The sequence below is a fragment of the Urocampus carinirostris genome, chromosome 11 (genome assembly GCF_059441175.1).
Source record: "Urocampus carinirostris isolate Australia breed hairy pipefish chromosome 11, RoL_Ucar_1.0, whole genome shotgun sequence".
In the NCBI taxonomy this organism is placed as follows: domain Eukaryota; kingdom Metazoa; phylum Chordata; class Actinopteri; order Syngnathiformes; family Syngnathidae; genus Urocampus; species Urocampus carinirostris.
Genome location: NC_142359.1, coordinates 34408491 through 34427477, shown reverse-complemented (window position 1 = coordinate 34427477; position 18987 = coordinate 34408491). Strand labels below are relative to the sequence as shown.

Below are 18987 nucleotides of genomic sequence, written 5' to 3'. Positions count from 1 at the left end.
TGTATGATTTTGTATAATACTAAGAGAACCTTGAAATCACATCTAAGGCTAACAGTTTGGAGTCGCTAGCCACATTGGTTTTAAAAACTTGCCCAAGGGGCTAATCCTGGAGACCTTTCCAATTTTTTCTCATTTACCAATAAATACACATGCAGATATCTACTTGTTATGTTTCCTTATATGTGTTTATAAATAGATAAATTTCATCAAATTTGTTTAAAAACATTCACAATTAAAGAAAAATAATGTACTAAGTACCTGTTTTAAGTGTTTAGTTTGATATTTAGTTTTGTAGTATTTGTATAGGAGTTTTGTAGTATTACTGGATGTGCTTTTATTGTTTTGTATTTTTGTAGTAAGTCTGCAATAGTAATTTTGTAGTGTTTCTATAGGAGTATTTTGTATGATTTCTTTAGTATTTTGTAGTGTTCCTGTTGTTTTATTTTTGTAATATTTCTGTCATGATATTTATTTAGTGCTATTATTGTATTACTGTAGTGGTATTTCTGTAGTAATACGATATATGTATTTTTGAAGTATTTATGTGGTCATAGTTTTGTAGTATTTGTGTAGTATATCTTTAGCATTTTTGTAATATATTTTCAGAATAAAAGCAAAATAATATATTAGGTCCCTGTTTTAAGCATTAAATTTGATATTTAGTTTTTTAGTATTTTTGTAGTATTTCTGGAATATTTTGAGACAAAGTTGGCACCACAAAAAAACTTTTTTTATCAGTTGTACTTATTTCATTCATTATAATTTATTTTTAGCTTTTTGTTTAGCAGAGGGGGGGGGGGGGGGGTTGCGGGGGGATGTAACCTATCCATATGTGGCCCGCGGGCCGTTTTTCACTCAACCCTGCTTTAGGCCAACAGTTGCACTCTAGCTGTTTTTTTAATGTATTTTTTCAGTAGATGTTATATGGAGCAAAGTGAAAGGGTACACATGTTCGTGCAAGATTTGCAACAGGGTACAAGTAACAAGTATTGCTGAAAGGAGGGGAAACCTGCAACAATTCAGATCTCGATCTCCAAAACAACACGGCGTGGTCACGTCATCGTTATTTGCGAGGGGGGCGTCAAGGATAAACGATATATGAAGACAGTGAACGGGATAAAACCAAACTGCCAGGAAATAAAAGACGAAATCGATTCGGTAACATGCACTGCTGCATGTTTCCAATTATTGTGAAAGTGCAGCACGGGAGGCTGCAAGCATTTTTATTTGCCTCCTTCATACTTTATGCAGAATCCCTGCAGAACTCCTAGAAGTTGTTCTCAATAGTGGACACGTGGTATTTGCATGTGATTTTGAAAGGAAGGGTCAGTACCATTTTCAAGAAAAATGAAAAGAAAAAATATTCTACGTTTTGAAAGTATTCCAAAGGAATTTCTTTTTAGAACTCATGGAAACCAAAACAATCGTCAGATGTTTGTCACTGTCGCAGTCAATTTCAATGCCTATTTGCCACATGCGCATCATATAGCTATAGATGAAATTACTTCCTCTCACCCGGCGTGCAAACATGCAATAAATAATACACAAATACAAATGACAACAATATAAAAAAGTGTGCATACAAATATACAGACGGTTTGGAATACAAATGTGCAGCGTATAAGCCAGATTTAAATAGTTGTAACTATTGGTATTTGTCAACTTTAAAAGTTTGTGTTTCTAATTTTACTGTTCTTAAAAATATTTTTCGATTAAAAATGAGTATTCAATCTTTAAAGTCAAGTCAAGTCATGTTTATTTGTATTGCCCTTAATCACAATAGGTCTCGAAGGGCTGTAAACAATAAAAAAAGAACAAAAGAAGAAAAAGCTCAAGAAACAGATAAATAAAAAAGAGAAGGAGAGATAAAGAAATTGTGTGATAGAGAAAAATAATCACAGAAGAGAAAAAAAAGAAAAACCAAAGGAGAGCAAGAAAGAGAGAGGAAAGCAAAAGAAAAAGAAAGAAAAAAGAAAGAAAAAGTAAAGAAAAAGAAAAAAGAAAGTAAAAGGAAAGAAAAAAGAAAAGAACGAAAGAAAGAGAGGAAGAGAGAAAGAGAATGAAAGTGAGAAATAACAAGCAAAATAAAGAGATACTGTTACATCTCCTATTGGCAGAGGCTAGGTTTAATATCCATTTTGTAGAATTACATATATACTATTCATTTATTTAGTATTTTACCACATTGTTAACTTTTAATTTATTGCTATTTAACTGAATATAAGTATCAGATTATGGCAAGGGCTAATGAAATTGCTCTTTTTTCCTTTCTTTTCCTATCCTGAGAAAAATTATTACTCAAAACAGCTCAAATATAGTAAAATAAGAAAAAAAACTCCACTTAAAACAAATAAAATTATCTGCTAACGATCAAGCATTATTTTGAAGTTGAAATACTCAAATCAACGAAATTTTTAGTTCCTATACTTAAAAATATCACCAAATAAATTGGGCTATAGTTGTAATAAACTTAAATTTATAATAATACAAATAGTACTGATAATGATTTATAATTATTATGATAATACGGGTTATTATTATCATTATTATTATTATTATTATTATTATTAATATTATTATTATTATTATATTACAATTATTACTATTATTATTATAATTTGGAGTAGTATAGTAGTAGTGGTAGCAGTAGTAGTAGTAGTAGCAGTAGTTGTGGTAGTATCTCCAGCCCAGAAACGCTTTTCGTTTAGATTTCACAGGGCAATGCCCCCCCCTGAAGGGACAGAGGAACTGGCCTATACTGTACAAGCGTACATTACTTATTTTCAAACGCAAATTGTTCCCGCTGCTGTTTTACCCCATTGTGTTTTAATACTATTCCCAACAGAGCACCAAAATTTCTCCCACCACGGAATTAGTAAGAGTAGTGTGACACAGAGGATGATTGTAACACATTAGTTTTAAGGTGCCCAGATTTGTCCGAGGTAAATTACACACACTTGAAGCATCAAGAATGATGTTGCCTTGCATTAAAAAAAATGTTGTATACTGTAACCACCTGAGTAAATCCAATGTAAGAAAAAATATGTAAAATCATAAAAGATAAATCATAAGCGACTAAAATCACACTCATTTGCCAATATCGCCGATAAAACTCAATATTTAGAAAAATCATTCAGTAGTAAAACAACGAATGAATGACTTTTATTACCATTATACGAGTGTAACGAGTATAACGAAAATGTGGAGTGTTTCTCATTTCAGTGCAAGCTAAATAAAAAAAAAAAATGTAAAATAGGATAAAAAAAAACGCTAAAAACACTATATCAACATGGACGATTTCACAGTGGCAGTTGTGAAGTACATTTTGCTGATTAATGAGCGCTGTAAATGGGAGTTTAAGTGGTAACAACTCTTGGGAAGAAACTGTTCCTCATTCTGTTTGTTTTTTCTTTGATGCACCCGTATTGCCTCCCAATACACTTTAAATAAATTGATATTTATGACTTATAATAGTATAATAGATTTTAACTCATTCAAATGAGATAAAAAAGTATGCAATTGTGAAATTATTTACTGTAGGCATAATTTAAAGTGTGCTTGCGCGTGCAAATGTGCGTGCGTGCGCGCGTTTGATTTGCCTTAAGAGGGTAAAGTATTTAAATTGATTACATGTTTAAATATACAATATTAAATAAAAAAGTTAACCATGTCTTTAAATAGTTTTTTTCTCATCACTAGCAGCCTTTAAAAAGATAACTAATTCATCTTTTTGTCTGATTGGTCAAACTAAGAGTATTAAAACGATGCCTTATAAGGACATTTTTCATATGAATCTAAATTAAATCAAAGATGATACATTGTTGGTAGATGATTGAAGCGGTTAAAAAAATGAAAAGTGTTACTTTATTGTCATCATACAAGTGAAAAGGAGGGCTTCTCCTTATTAGTGCCATTAAAATTAATTAAAAATCTATCATGTGCAAATGTGGAAAATGTTAAAAGACAACATATTAATTATATATAATAAATATGGGTTTACCTACAGTTTTACAGAACATTGTGCTCATGAATGCTGTAGTTTGGATTCATTCATTTGAACCATGCATTTTTTTCTTAATGTTTTCATACTTTATTGAACAAAACGCAAAGCTATTTTCGTACACAATTTCAATCTTGCGTTAACCAGGCTATTTCTAAAAGCACGTCGGCATCTCGGTAACTTGTCGAAGCGAAAGGAGGAACCGCTTTGACAGAGCACTGTAGTCATCCAAGTCTATAGGGGGCGCTGTTAGTGTGGTCCCACTAGCCCTCGCTTGAAAAAGAAGCGAACCTTTGACCGGAAAAGGACTGCCTGTCTGTTAGCATTGCTAACATACACAGCAGCCGGGTGGCGTTTTAGTTTCTCCCCTGTCAGTGGACGAGTCCTTTATTTAGAGGAGCGATGTGGTTTATTTATCTGCTTAGCTGGCTTTCTCTCTTGATCCAGGTGGCCTTCGTCACTCTCGCAATCGGTACGTGAGGCGCTCGGAATTGCTTCCATTTGCAATTACCTAAACGCTAATGCTAGCAGGAATTTACGAACTTATTAGAGCTTGTTTATAACATTTTACGTCAATATAAGTAGACAGGTTAGGATTTGGAGTTTCTGGAGATGAATAATTGTAAGACTAACCCTAATACCGACTGAAGAATATATTGTCATTTACCCCCCTCTGTGTTATATGCTGCTATTATATGATCTTAATAATTTGTATACTGTAAATCAACTGCAACAATGCAGGATTTCAGCCTGTCGGGTTAAAACCTTTTGAAAACTATGTACAGTTGAGGTAAAAGGTCGCTGCCCTTTTCATTAATAAAGTGGAACATTGAACGTAATTAAAAAAACGAGTAAAAAAGTCTCATTTCAACACACACCTAAAGTGAATATAGCAGATGATTGTCTCTTTGCTTTGCTTAAACTTTTAAAGAGGCAGTGTGTAATATTTAGTGTGTCTTTGTGGTACAATAAATACTCATACATTTATAAAAATAAAACCACAGTCTTGACGAGGTAAAGTAAATAACTTCGAATTAATGCAATTAAAGTTTGATTTCTGTGCAAATTTCAAATAAGTCAGTGCATGGGTAAAAACAGCAGCAGCATCTTCTCTCTCACTTTTGATACTAAAACCAGCCATCCTAAGGTCTGAGCAACAAAACATAAATAATATCCCCAAATGTCATTTAAAATACATACAGACAAAATCAGAACTCACTTAATCAAAACAGCTACTTTATTACAAAAACAGTGCTTATGACAGCATTGTGCTCTCACCAGTTGAACGTGTTGAGATTAGCAGTGCAGCGTTAAAACAGGAAGAGCTTGCGTTTGCTCAACTCCAACAGGAAAGACTGGAGAGAGAAAAACAAGCGAAGGAGCTGATTTCCCTCTCGTCACATAGTCACACAGTAACACCCGCTGTTGAAATGTAATGTAATGTAATATTTATTTTACACATTTTTACAGCACAGTTTGTGTCAAGTTTTTCCTCCTACAGAAATAATATTAGAAAAAAATATATATTTCCCTCGTCCATATTATTTTCAATTTGTAAGACATTTTTGGAAAAGTGCCAAGGAGCCACTTGGCAGCACTAAAGAAACGCATACGGCTGTTGAGTGGCAGGATTGCAGACCCTAGTCCTAAATGGTGACCTATGTGAGTTGTATAAATCCGTGGAGAGAATGTTTTGAGGTAGAGAGGTTGAGTATTGTGAATAGGGCGTTTGAGGTGGTGCATTTCAAATGAAAATCAGTTTAGTGCGCGTTTGTAGGCGTAATATATTTATTTGAGCTTAACGAGCAATAGATTTGATCTCATTATCACATTTATTTACGTGAACAGTGATGAATGTTTGGGTAGGTTCACACTGCAGGGAAATCAGATTTTTTTCCACAAACGCTACCTGTATCTGATCTGTTAAAGCCCGTCTGAATGGCACATATCAGATTTTTTTCGCCAAAGGCCCAGTCCACTTTCATAAGTGGTCCTAAATCTAAAAAATATCTGATCTTTTTGGATGTGACTCCTGTGTGAACGGTCAAAACGCATTCATGCAACCTACTCGTACTATTCTGCGTTCAGCAAGGCGGAAGGAAGCAGAGAAATCAACCATGGCAGAAGAAAACATTGAGAACATTTAATGGAGGGAAATAAAAGTTTTTGGTCTAATTAATAAATACGCTCCGCCATCAACATCCATGAGTACTTCCGCAATCATTGAGCGCATTGCATGTGACATCAAGTGCCTTCTTCTGCGCATCCGGGGCACTTTTTTGGCATTCCCACAGGACGATCAAGCCGCATACAGGTCGCATTTAGTCGGAAATGTGAACAAACTGACAAAAACATGAAATTTCACTAAAACAATCAGAATCATTAAAAATTAAACTCTGCAGTGTGAACCTTGCCTTAGAGTCTGACCCATCTAACAAAATGGTATACAGACTTTTAAATAAATATTAGGGGTGCGCGTTTTGCACACATACAGTCTTTCCTCCACACTTTTTTAAGCCTTTACCTATTTTCATGCTTCGCTGAAGCAGGAAAATGTAAAGGAATTACTATTTCTTTCAAGCTTCCGACGCGAGCGACCCGGGCAGGACTTTACGAACCAACTAGATTAAAATTTACGTCAATAAAAGCTGCATATGTCTTCAACAGGTTAAACGGTTGCGACTTTGTATGAATAGTTGGCATACACCAGGGGTCAGCAACCCAAAATTCAGAGCCACACAGGACCAAATAACAAATATGTCTTGAGCCGCATAATAATTCAAAGCCTTACAAATCCATACAAAAGCTAGTCATTCAATATTTGGGTCATTCTTACTATTCTGTGCCATTTCAACGTGGTAACCTTCACCCAAAAAAGGTGAACTTTTTAATATTTTCAACATTTTATCTGAAAGAGGGATGTTTAAACTATAGGAGAAACGTATTGGTCCAGCTCGGGATATAATTCTGTTACATTTTTTGCCAATTACTTCACACATGACATAGGCCAAATGTCTATTTCTTTTTCTGTGATTTCTGTCCCCTTTAACTGAGATCTTACACTTTCCTTTTTCTTTCCTCCTCTTTATCCCATCTCCACCTCTCTCTCTTTATCAAAAAAAAAAAAGCTTGTCTTCTCTCAGTGCAGCATCACGCCCTGTAGCGCTGCTTCTGCTTTTCCGCTGAAAACAATAGTGCCATTCCCTGACAAATACATGCATATAATTTCAAAATATCTTCTTGGAATCATCCAGCAAATTAATACATGATAGTTTGATAGTAAATACCAATACACCTGTAAAAACACAATATTCAAATGTTGATTGACACATTGGTTAGCCATTAAATTTCCTAACGTAATTCTATGCAATTTTATGGGGCGTATTCGAATTAGGGCTGAAAATAAACGTAAGGAAATGCAACCTGGGAATTTTATTTTTACGTGCGATTATCACGCGCAATCATGTATTGATTTTTGGTAAGAAAAGTCGAACATTTACATTTCTTTTACAATGTCTAAAAATGTTTCACTGTTGCAAAGGTTTTAGGACTTTAGGTCTGGTCGTCTCCAAATGGCCATTTTTGGAAACTCTTCGACGTACTTGTAGAAAAATGTGTAAAATACAATGTTTAGTTTTTCAGATAGTGATCAAATTTGACCTGGGACCAGCCTAGGCTTCATGGTAAATGATCGGCATTAATATCTATTGTTACAGCTTTTTTTTTCAGCTAAGATGCCTATGCTACACTCTTTTTCAAGCTTGTGATTAAAAAAATAAATCCGGCTGGAATAAAAACCTATTTTTGTGTTTTAACTTTTTACCATTAGTCGATTGTTAGTAGCACCTGCAGTGATTATTTCATTTGAGGACAAAACCTCAGAGCGTTACCTTTCAAAAGAGACCAAAACCCTCCATATTCTCAAAACAGTTCAAGAACAGCATTTGATTTACTTAGGATGATTGGGATTTGAGGTTAATTTTACAGGAACATCTAGGGGTTAAAAAAAAAAACAATCATTTTCTTTTAAGACTAATCTTTGGCCATTTCGGCTTTAATCCAGATAGTGTCAGTCACTGGTTGCTGGAAGGATAACGTCATCTCATTGCTGAAATTGTCGCTGTACACGACCAAATGTTATCCTCGATCAAGCATGTACAGTAATCCCTCGTTTATCGCGGGTAATGGGGACCAAAACGACTCGCGAAAAGTGAAAATCCGCTAAGTAGCGACACCCCTTCAAAAATGCTTAAAATGTTTTTTTTTTTTTTTTTTCTAATTATTTTATTTTATTATTCTTAACACCAGCTCGGTGGCCTTGGGGGTATGGTGCACGCCCCGAGACTGGGAGGTTGTGGTTCAAGCCTCGGCCGAGTCATATCTAAGACTTAAACATTGGTACCCGTTGCCTCCCTGCTTGGCGTTCAGCATTAGGGGTTGGAATTGGGGGCTTTGGTCACCTAATGACTCCCAACACCTCAGTTGGGTTGAGCGAGGGGGCTGGGAATCCCCTCCTCTGAATCAATCTCCCAAAAAGAGTGAGAAATGACACTAGGGGATATGGCTGTGGTATATATATAATTATATATATATATATATATATATATAATTATTTTTTTTTTTAGACCCCCGAACGTGGAACCGCGAAGTAGCGACGCCCCTTCACAAATGCTTAAATTAAATTATTTTATTATTATTTTTTTTTAGACCCGCAAAGCTCTGAACCCGCGAACGTGGAACCGCGAAGTAGCGAGGTCCCACTGTATTTGGTTTTTACACTGGAGTATTATTTTGTAGCATTTCTGTACTATTTATGTTTTCTTTTCAGAATCAAAGCAAAATAATTTATTCATTCCCCCTCTTAAGCATTAATTGAATATCTAGTTTTGTAGTATTTCTCGAGTCTTATTTTTGTATTATTTCTCTAGTATTTTTGTAACATTACCGTAGTTGTATTTGTATAGTACTTTTGTAAAAATTTTGTGGTAGTGTTTCTGTAGTAGTATTATTGAATTATTATTATTATTGAACTTTTTTAGCATTTCTGTAATATTTCTTTTTCAGAATTAAAGCAAAATAATATTTAAAGAGTCATTTTTAAGCACTGAGTTTCATATTTGGTTTGTTGTAATTCTGTAGTAGTATTATCATTATTGTCGTATTTCAGAAGTAGTATTTCTCAGTAGGATTTTTGTAGTATTAGTCCCGTTGTATTTTTGTAGTATTTCTGTAGTAGGATTCTTTTAGTATTTTTCAGTAGAATTTTTGTAGTATTTCTGCAGTGGTATTTTCTTAGTGTTGTTGTATTTTTGCAGTAGTATTTATGTAATATCTCCGTAGTAGGATTTTTGTGGTATTCTTGTAGTATTTTTATAGTAGTAATATTGTTGTACTATTTCCATAATAATACCAGCTCAGTAGCCTAGATGGTAAGGCGCCCGCTTTGAGACTGGGAGGTCGGTGGTTCGCGCCCCGGCCGAGTCATTCCTAAGACTTAAAAAGTGGTCGGCGGCGCCCTCTGTTGGCTGCGGCTGCATCGGCTCGCTACAACGGGTCAGGTGCAATCGACATTTCGTTCTGTGTACATTGTTACACAGAATGACAATACAAGGAAATTATTATTATTATTATTATAAACAACTAAAAAGATGCCAAAAAGAATTGTGTTGTTTAATCGATAAATCAACTTATTTACACAAATGATCTTGGTTTTTTTTTTTTACATAGTCTCTCTTGCTGTGAGTAAATGGGTGCCCTGTTATGTTTGTATGGTTTATTATCGCTTAGTAAGAGCAATTGCAATCATTAATAAGGGAAGTCATTGGCTGAGGTTGACTGGTATGGAACTGTATGCTTTTTAAATTAGCTTTATTAATCGGCATTTCTAATAATTAAACTCAAATTTGATATGATTTCTTGGTAGGGTCAAAGGAGAAGTAGAAATCACAGGGGTAATATGGTAACTATATTGCAAGAACTTTAGTATAATTTAATGGTCTAATAGTGGGGAGGGCCCACCTGGGGGGGGGGCAGCGACGCTCCGTCAAGGGGAAGCAAGTCCAATGACTTAAGTGAACTTAAAAAAACAAAATGTTTTTTTTAACTTTCCCAGAATAAAATGAAATTTCACTTCCTCTACACTAAGGGTCCGTGGTGTTCTCAGTGATAATGGTTTGTTTACATTTAGCCTCCACGGAGTGCACTAAGCACAGAGTATTAGGATTGAGTGACGTGTAGACACGAAATGTAGGAGGCCCTCAAGTGACCCCATGAAAAAAATAACACGGATGAGAAGAAAGGCAAAGACGGATGGTATTAAGAGACAAGTCTCATGCAGTGGATCTTTACTGCAACCTTGGAGGGAGACAAGCAAAGTCCGGTGTGCTTGCAATTTTAAAAATGTTGGCAGCAGACAGCACAAAGCCAAAATAATTTAAGCTGTCACTTAAAAGACATCACAACCCAATCACGCTGATAAGACTTTTGATTTTTTTTCTTCAGCAAAAATGTCCCAGGAGGCATGGAGGTGAGGGGGTTACCATTAATATCGAGCAATCTTTGTTGAAAAATACACGCCGTCTAGAGCATGGGTGTCAAACCTTTTTCAAGATGAGAGCTGCTTTTTGTTACTAGTTAGCGCAAAGGGCTCCCAGTTTGACATGCATTTCTAGAATAACAACTTATGTTATTACTATGTCGTTACTGTGTTATTACCAGGTACATTGTTGGAAGAATGGTTAAATAGCCTCATTCAAGCCCTAAAAAAAATAATCTTACCAGAAAATCACAATGAGACGGTACTGCTAAGCTATTTTCAAAACACGTCCGCCGGCACCTCAGCCTTCCTTTGGGGGGGAACCCTGTTTCCCGCGGGCACCCCATTGGAAACCCCTGCTATAGAGGCCTACTAATCCAGCCTGAAGCAGGCCAACGTGTATTCAAACACGACCCAGCCCGAGCCCGACCAATGAACTTGATATGTGTGACCGAGCCAAAAGCAAAGCCGAAATTTCATACTTTATTTGTGAGGACTCAGGAGGAAGAGGATGGATTTCGACTGACTTTGAGCCTGAACGTAATGATTGACATTTTAGGGTCAGGCCTAAGATCTTACCTATAACACTGGTCCTTTTAATTTTTAATTTACATACAAACAAAAACTACCAATGCTACGTTTTTAGGCTTGTATTTGGCACATTACGCTTATACATGTACCAATTATTAGCTGACTGATAAGATGAAAAAAAATAATTTGCCTGTTGAATGTTGCACTTTTTGATTTGATTTCAGCTGCTGGCCTCTACTACTTGGCAGAACTAATAGAAGAATACACAGTGGCGACCAGTCGAATAATAAAATACATGATCTTGGTGAGTCATCAATGCATTCAGTGTGTGCAGAGGGCAGACCAGTCTCACGAGTTGGTCTGTTCAGTTTTCGACAGGTGTGCTGGCAGGTTTATATGTCTTTGAAGGCTTCCCAATGGTGATGATGTCAGTGGGACTCTTCACCAACCTTGTCTACTTTGGCCTCTTGCAAACGTTCCCTTACATCCTTCTGAGTTCGCCCAACTTCATCCTCTCATGTGGTAGGCAGAGTTTATGCGCAACTCGATGCCATCTTTGCAGATTTAAAAGATGTTCTCTCTCCTGCAGCGTTGGTTGTCCTCAACCACTACATGGCTTTCCAGTTCTTTGCACAGGAGTATTATCCTTTCTCAGAGGTAATTTCAACTTGCATCTGATTCTGTTTATATCACATAGTTCCAATTGTTTAAAGAAACTAAGTCATTTTACTGTTCCTTTTGCAGTTTTTATAAACCCTCTCATAGCTTATGTTACGCGTGACCTCACAGTCGAAGCTAAAAGCAAAATAATACATGCTCTGGTTAGAAGACCGAGGAAAAGAACATTTTGTGTGTTTGGGTGCCAGAATCAGAGAAAAAAACAATGGCTGTTGTCAGTGTGGGGCACGTTACCTTAAAAAAAGTAATTAGCTATAGTTACTCACTTCTTCCAAGAAGTAACTAAGTTTGTAACTGAATTACTCTATAGTAAAAGAAACTAGCTACCAGTGAAAGAAACAATTTCTGTTACTTTGACATTTTTTTTTGTTGTATGTCAAATAATTTGAAATTTTCTTTCTAGAGAAGAACAGATAAGTAGTTGTTTTATAGAACCTTCTAATACTTACAGTACCTCACCAGCAATAGGTTTACCCTACACTTGCAACAAATATAAACAATGAATAATATGATAGAAATAAGATTAGCAGTAAACATTATAAAGTGAGTTTAACCCCTTAACGTCGTCGAAACGTTGATAAACAAAGCTGTGTCCTCAAGATGTCACCAGTCACTGAAATATGCCATGCCGCATATTATTGGAAAGCTTAAACTCATGGAATTTAAGATGTCATGAACATTTTAAAATATACTCATCACAGAAAAATCACATTAAGCTCGAAACAACATACATGAGAACTAGAAAGCTGGTATTGCTCACCTATAATGTCTCCTGGGTGTCAGCTTATCATACGATTCCCCGCAAATATGGTGTGCTTACATTCACGAAAGTCAGGTGACTCCAACCTTGTGGAATATTTACTCCAAAACATGATCATGCTGTCAGATGAAAAAAAAAATACTAAATGGAAAAAGGAAACCAAAAAATAGATACAAAAATAAAACAAAGTAAACTTTACGTTCTGATATCAACACATTAACTTTGAAAAACACAGGAAATTAAAGTAAAATATTTATACATCTACAAAAAGATAAAATACAAAACAATTGTAACCTTTTATGTTCAACAAATTCAAGTCAACAACACAGAATCCCAAACAAATGTATATTAACCAATCATAAGAGAAAAAAGGCGGAGGGAAACAGCTGTTGATTGGTGAATAGCGTGCCCCATTTTTGCACCTCCAAAAGCCGGCTAACAGACCCCTTTCGTTTGCGACAACAGGAGTCGGTTGAGCCGCATTCATAAATACTATATTCATAATCGCTATCTAACTATATGGTCGTTACTATTTTGAATGGTGTCAAGATCCGAAAAGACGTGACGTGAACAAGTCAGAGGATAGAGTAAAACCGCTAATATCAGCGTCAGGTTTGTGGGTGAGTGCCACCGTTGGGGTTCTGCAGTTAAAGTAACGCACCGCTTTTGACCGTCAGTAACGGTAACGGCGTTGTAACTGGGGGAAAAATCAATCATTTGATGACCCTCTTACTGAAGAAATAACCGTCGTTACTTAACAGTGGCATTGATAACTGCGTTATTCCCAACACTGGTGATTGTAAATTAAATGTTTATGATTGTTGCTATCGAGTTATATTACTTCTTATATCGGCAAAGTATCTTATTATTTTCTTAGTTTCAACTGTTAGCGTGTAGCCAAAATGCCAACCGTAGTCTTATAAACACCGCGTGATCAAAAAATCAAATCTAGCACGCATTGCAAACAATCGTTGGTTATGCAATAAAAACTTTATTTTTCAAAAATGATAAATACTTGAATAATTAAATGTGTCCAACAAATTACCTCGATTGTCCAAGTAAGGCTAACCAGTTAGCTGAAGCTAAGAAAATAAGAAGATACTTTGCCGGTATAATACGTAATATGGACTTAATAGCAACAATCATAAACATTTAGTTTCTCTTACTTGATATGAAGTTTGCGCTGACAACACGAGCCTATTTGATGAGTGCCTCGGTTCAATCTTTTCGCTTTAATGCACAACTCTCTTCTTTTACTTTGATCACGAGTGTCCACTGGGATCCTGTAAAACTCCAATTACCGTATTTTCCGCACTATAAGGCGCACCGGGTTATAGGGCGCACCCCGAAAAAATAGTTTTTGGTCCTATTTTTGACATACATAAGGCGCACCGGATGATAAGGCGCTACAATGGGAACGTTGACAAAACAGTCAGATAGTTCAGTCAAACTTATTACCCCCTTAACATTCCGAAAGCTTGCAAAGACGTGTCGAGAACACGTGCAAATGCGGTGTCCGTACGATGTCACTGAAATGCATCGTTCCATCATTCGGAAGGTTAAAGTCTTGGGATTCAAGAAATGCCAACCATTCCTTAGTTACTATTTTCTTTTTCGCTCGCAACTTTACTGTGCATATGACAATAAACACTTGGAATTGAGTTTAAAATAGACACTCCATTCCATCCATTATCTGCACCGCTTATCACAGAAAACAAGATAGAGGGATAATATGTAGCTGGAGTAGCTCACCGAAGTCGTTGTGTTCATAATAATGTGCAGCCAACGTCCTCTTATATCCGTGAGGGTAGTAAATCCAGGAGAATAAAATATTTACAAATACAGAATAGAAAAAAATCCTTTCTCTATGCCGTCAGCCACGTGCTATACACGTTCATCTTTTTCGGCCAATTGCAGGCTTTGTTTTGCCGTTTAAGCCAATGCCAGCCTGTAAATGATAAAAAGGATCCGCCCCTTGACCTCCGAATAACTTTAGCCAATAGTGATTGATTCAAATGATGATTGACACATTGGTTAGCCAATGAAACGCCGGCAAATAAATCCCAGCATACACCGCGGACTACTTGGCGTTCGGGGGAAAATCTAGTCGGCGGCTGCAAGTTAGTTGGAAGACTTTGCGACTTAATGTTGATCCATAAATAAGGCGCACTGTATTATAAGGCGCATGGTCAGCTTTTGAAAAAAAAAATAAAGGCTTTTAGGTGCGCCTTATAGTGCGGAAAATACGGTAATGATCACTAACGTTTTTTTCCTCTGATTCTGGCTCACAAACAACATAACGATAACTAACAGTTTCTAACCAGCGCAAGTACTCTTTTGCCTCCAGCCTAAGCCCGCCCGTCGGATACGTTACAAATTTTACAAACAAATGAAAGGTTCTATAGTAAATGTAAATTTCAGGCCCTAATATCCCTGTGTTTTATTTTTCTCTTACCTGTTTTACAGTATCCTTTAACATCTTTTGTTCCTCAGGTACTGGCATATTTCACCATCTGCCTCTGGGTGATCCCCTTTGCCTTTTTTGTGTCGCTGTCAGCAGGCGAAAATGTGCTTCCATCCACCGTGCAGCAAGGCGGTAAGTCACTTTTTGCACTGATGGAGAATATTACAACCTTGGATCACGTCTAATGGGGCTAAGTTAGAAAAGGTGTGCAATTTTAAGATTATTTGCCACACACTCTAAGCCAACAGCAATCTAATTTGTTACACTAAAAGTAATAGACTGAGATTATACAACTGTAACAAAAAACACTCATAGATGTACAAATAATAACACACAATACATAACTGCAGTTGAATGGATGGTTCTATTGTCATTATACAGAATTGGACGTCTTCTCCTTTCAGTGTAAGAAAGTAATTAAGTGAGCAGCTGGCTAGCTGCGAGCTAGCATTGGGTGTCCCCGACCTGACCCAGGTCTCTGCAATGATTAAAATAGAATAGCCCCAAATGTAGCGCTTTCCCAGGGGTTGTAGATCCAGGTCTGGAGTTGCTGAAATACAGGCTTGACAAAATGGGAATTAAGTTGTTAGCCTAGCCGTAGCAGTAAGCTGGACCTTCAGCCTAGCTATTGCTTCTTCTCCTGACTTCGCCTTAGTTGATTCCCGGACCCGATAACAATCCACGGAGCAACCCCTGGTGATTAGCATGTCTTTGCGGTCTTTTGACTTTTCTCAGAGCCGGAATCAAATGATGCTTTTCTTTTCAATGTAACGAGCCGCTAAAAGTTAGCGGCCGCAAACCTTCATAGTTAGTGTTGTTTCGAAGATGTTGATTGCGCATGTCCACCCTGGCTGTTCAAATGACACTACACAGGAGCCTATTACAATTGCGTACACAGTCACGCCCACCCAACACACACACACAATCACACCTGCTGTGAGCTTTCTCTGACCACAATGAACTATACGTTGATCTTAATTACAATAGAGACAATTGTATTCAAAGTTTGCGAAGGAGTGAACCAGCAATAACCGAAGCGCAAAGTAGCAAAGCGTCTCTACATGCATACTGAATTACGGAGTCAGATTGAAGGCTGCTGCCTGTCCTAGACATAATTTGAAGGGAGATTCAGGCTCAAAAAATGCTGAGTCCTTGAGATGTTTTTCTTGCCTGATGAAAATAGCAAAAGTGGCATGGGGGACAGAAAAGTTAGCGATCATTTGCAATCATATGAATAACGAGAAGGCATGGCTACAGCTAGAACTGCATACCAAGTAATGTAATCTTTTTTGACGCTGTTTTAATTTTTCAATAGATGATGTGGTGTCCAACTACTTCACAAAGGGCAAGCGAGGAAAGCGCTCTGGGATCCTCCTGGTGTTCTCCTTCCTCAAGGAAGCAGTGCTTCCCAGCAGGCAGAAGATGTACTGAAAGACTGCACTCGAATGGATGGGTGGGCAGCGTACTGAGGAATACATTTGGGAGTCTATGGATCATCTATCCAGCACCTCCTTGTGTACCAGCTGACGATCTTGAAGTTGAAAGTAGCACCTTTTGCTCTCACCCCCACCTCGGACAGTTACCCCTCAAGTCTTTACACGCCTGTCCGAATTGATTTTTACCATACCCAAGCAAAACGGGTTGCCCATGTCGGTTGCAAAAAGGTTTGTGGGAAGAACCACAGATATTTATGGACGTACTCTGTCAAAGTGGAGCAATTTGGGACTGTATACGAATGTCTGAGCTTCCCAACTCACAGGCCAACGGGGACAAACGGCACTATAGATGTCCTCAAAAGACGGCAGTTTATTGCCAAGTGTCATATACCATCACTCAAAAGTGTGAGATGCTAAAATATGTATATATATTTTGTGGGGCAGCGGGCTAAGTTGGAGTAAAAACAATATATTGACTCTGTAATGTTGGCGTCAGACTAATGTACTTTTCATTTGTTTCCTGGTTCACTTTCATTTCTTTCTAGCAAGATCGTCTCTCTGTTAAGAGATGTTGAAACACTAAAAAAGTGTTTTTTTTTTTTTTTATATATAGGCAGCCAAACTCAATATAATAACTCTGGTCTGGAAGGTTCTTACTGCCGGAGACTTAAAAAGTACTGTTCTGGATTGGGTGATACGCTGGCACACAGTTAAGACCTGTAAAACTGTTGTGTCAGGTTCTGGCACTCTGTGATGATTAGCATCTAAGATAGGGAGGTCCAAATTTTTCAGAAAGTTTAATAAATTCCCCCTCCATGAAAGGTGTGCAGTGCTTTGAACCATACGTACAGTATGTCACAAAAGTGAGTACTCCCCTCAAAATTCTGCAGAGATTTCATCATTGTTTAATTAAACAACATCGTTTTGACACGATGAAAGGTAGTCTGTGTAAAGGTTACATGTAGCCATTGGTAGCTAGACCCTGGTAACAAAAGTGAGTACACCCTTAATTAAAAATTCCTGAAGTTCAATATTTTAGGTGGCCACTATGATTTCACAGAACCAGTTTAATCCTCCTGGCCATGAATTTCACAAAAGCCTCACAAAGTGCCACTTGAATGCTCTTCCACTTCATTATGACAACATGACTGAGCTGGGGGATATTTTAGATCTTGTGCTTCTCCACCTTCAGCTTGAGGATACCTTATAGATAATCTATTCAGTTTAGATCTGGAGACTTGCTTGGCCAGTCCATCCCATTTACACTTAGCCCCTTTAGAAAAGCCCTGGCCATCTTAAAAGTGTATTTGGTGTCATTGCCAGGCTAAAACATTGCCGTGCGACCCAGTTTCTGGAGGGAGGGTATAATTTCTTGCCCCAGTATTTCTCAGTACACTCTTGAGTTTGTTTTTCCCTTAATGAAATGCAACTCCCCAACTCTAGTTGCACTCATGCCAACACCATGCGTGACTTTAGGCACGAAACAAACATGTTTGTATTCACCTAGTTGCTGCCACTCATCTGAGCCAAATCAATTTATCTTTGTCTTATCAAAACAGAAGGTATCTTTCCAGAAGGTCATAGCCTCTGTTGACAGACTTCTTTTCATTGGACCAAAGCGATGTTTCTTCATTGATGTTCTATTAAACATTATAAAGAGATCCCTGCAAAAATGTGATGGGGGGTGTACTCACTTTTGCGACATACTGTACTGTGACATATAAAGGTTCCTGACCCCTGTTATATTCTTTGAAAACACCCACAGTCCCTTGGCAATTTAGGGGTTGCAGTTGTTTCGGATATCTGTAAAAAAAAATGCTCCCAATTTCCACTTGTCTGGGAAGCGGTGGGCCCTGTAGTCAACTTTCCTTTTATTTTTTACACTTGCCATGTTGGAAATAGGGTAGGCTAAAATTCTCGCCAGCAATCAAGGGCAAGGTGGCCTAACGGCTACTGCCATTAGCTCGTGCAATGAGTTCATTTTTTTCTGCAGTCAACAGTACTTTTAGCCACATATTAGCCGAGTCATACCCAAGACTTACAACATTGGTACTCATTGCCTCCCTGCTTGGCGCTCTGCATTAAGGGTTGGAATTGGGGGGTTTGGTCACCTAATGACTAAAATGGCTGCGCCCTGTTTGGCTGCGGCTGCATCGGCTCGCTACAGTTTAACTGTACGGGTCAGGTGTATCGACATTTCGTTCTGTGTGCATTGTTACAAAGAATGACAATAAAAGTAAATTCTATTCTTCTTCTATTTTATATTATTGATATTATAACAGGTCCATAACTGGGCCTTGGGCCAGACTTGGGACATGCCTGGGTTACTTTCTGGCACTCTGATGACTAGCAACCAACAACTGATTGGATTATATGTTTTTGCAACTCATAGATGCTGCTAAGAAAATTGAGCAAAAGGCCCTGCCAGTAGTGATGGACTGGCGAGGCGTCGCATTGTGTGACACTGCGTTATAGAATACTGACACCTACCGGATGGCATAAGTAATGTAAGCAACCCACGAGACATTCGATGACCTTGTGTACAAAACATTAATTATTTGCATTAATATTGTAGTTAAAATA

The 18987-nt window shown here is 37.4% G+C and overlaps 1 protein-coding gene across 1 annotated transcript; it reads left to right on the top strand.

Moving 5' to 3' along the window:
• The first annotated feature begins 4275 nt into the window (after window positions 1-4275).
• On the top strand, window positions 4276-18655 carry tex261 (testis expressed 261). Its single transcript, XM_088347843.1, has 6 exons — window positions 4276-4472; window positions 11291-11370; window positions 11435-11588; window positions 11656-11723; window positions 14998-15100; window positions 16284-18655. The coding sequence occupies exons 1-6, from the start codon at window positions 4403-4405 to the stop codon at window positions 16397-16399; spliced, it is 591 nt and encodes a 196-aa protein (XP_088203969.1). The 5' UTR covers window positions 4276-4402; the 3' UTR covers window positions 16400-18655.
• Window positions 18656-18987: the final 332 nt, after the last annotated feature.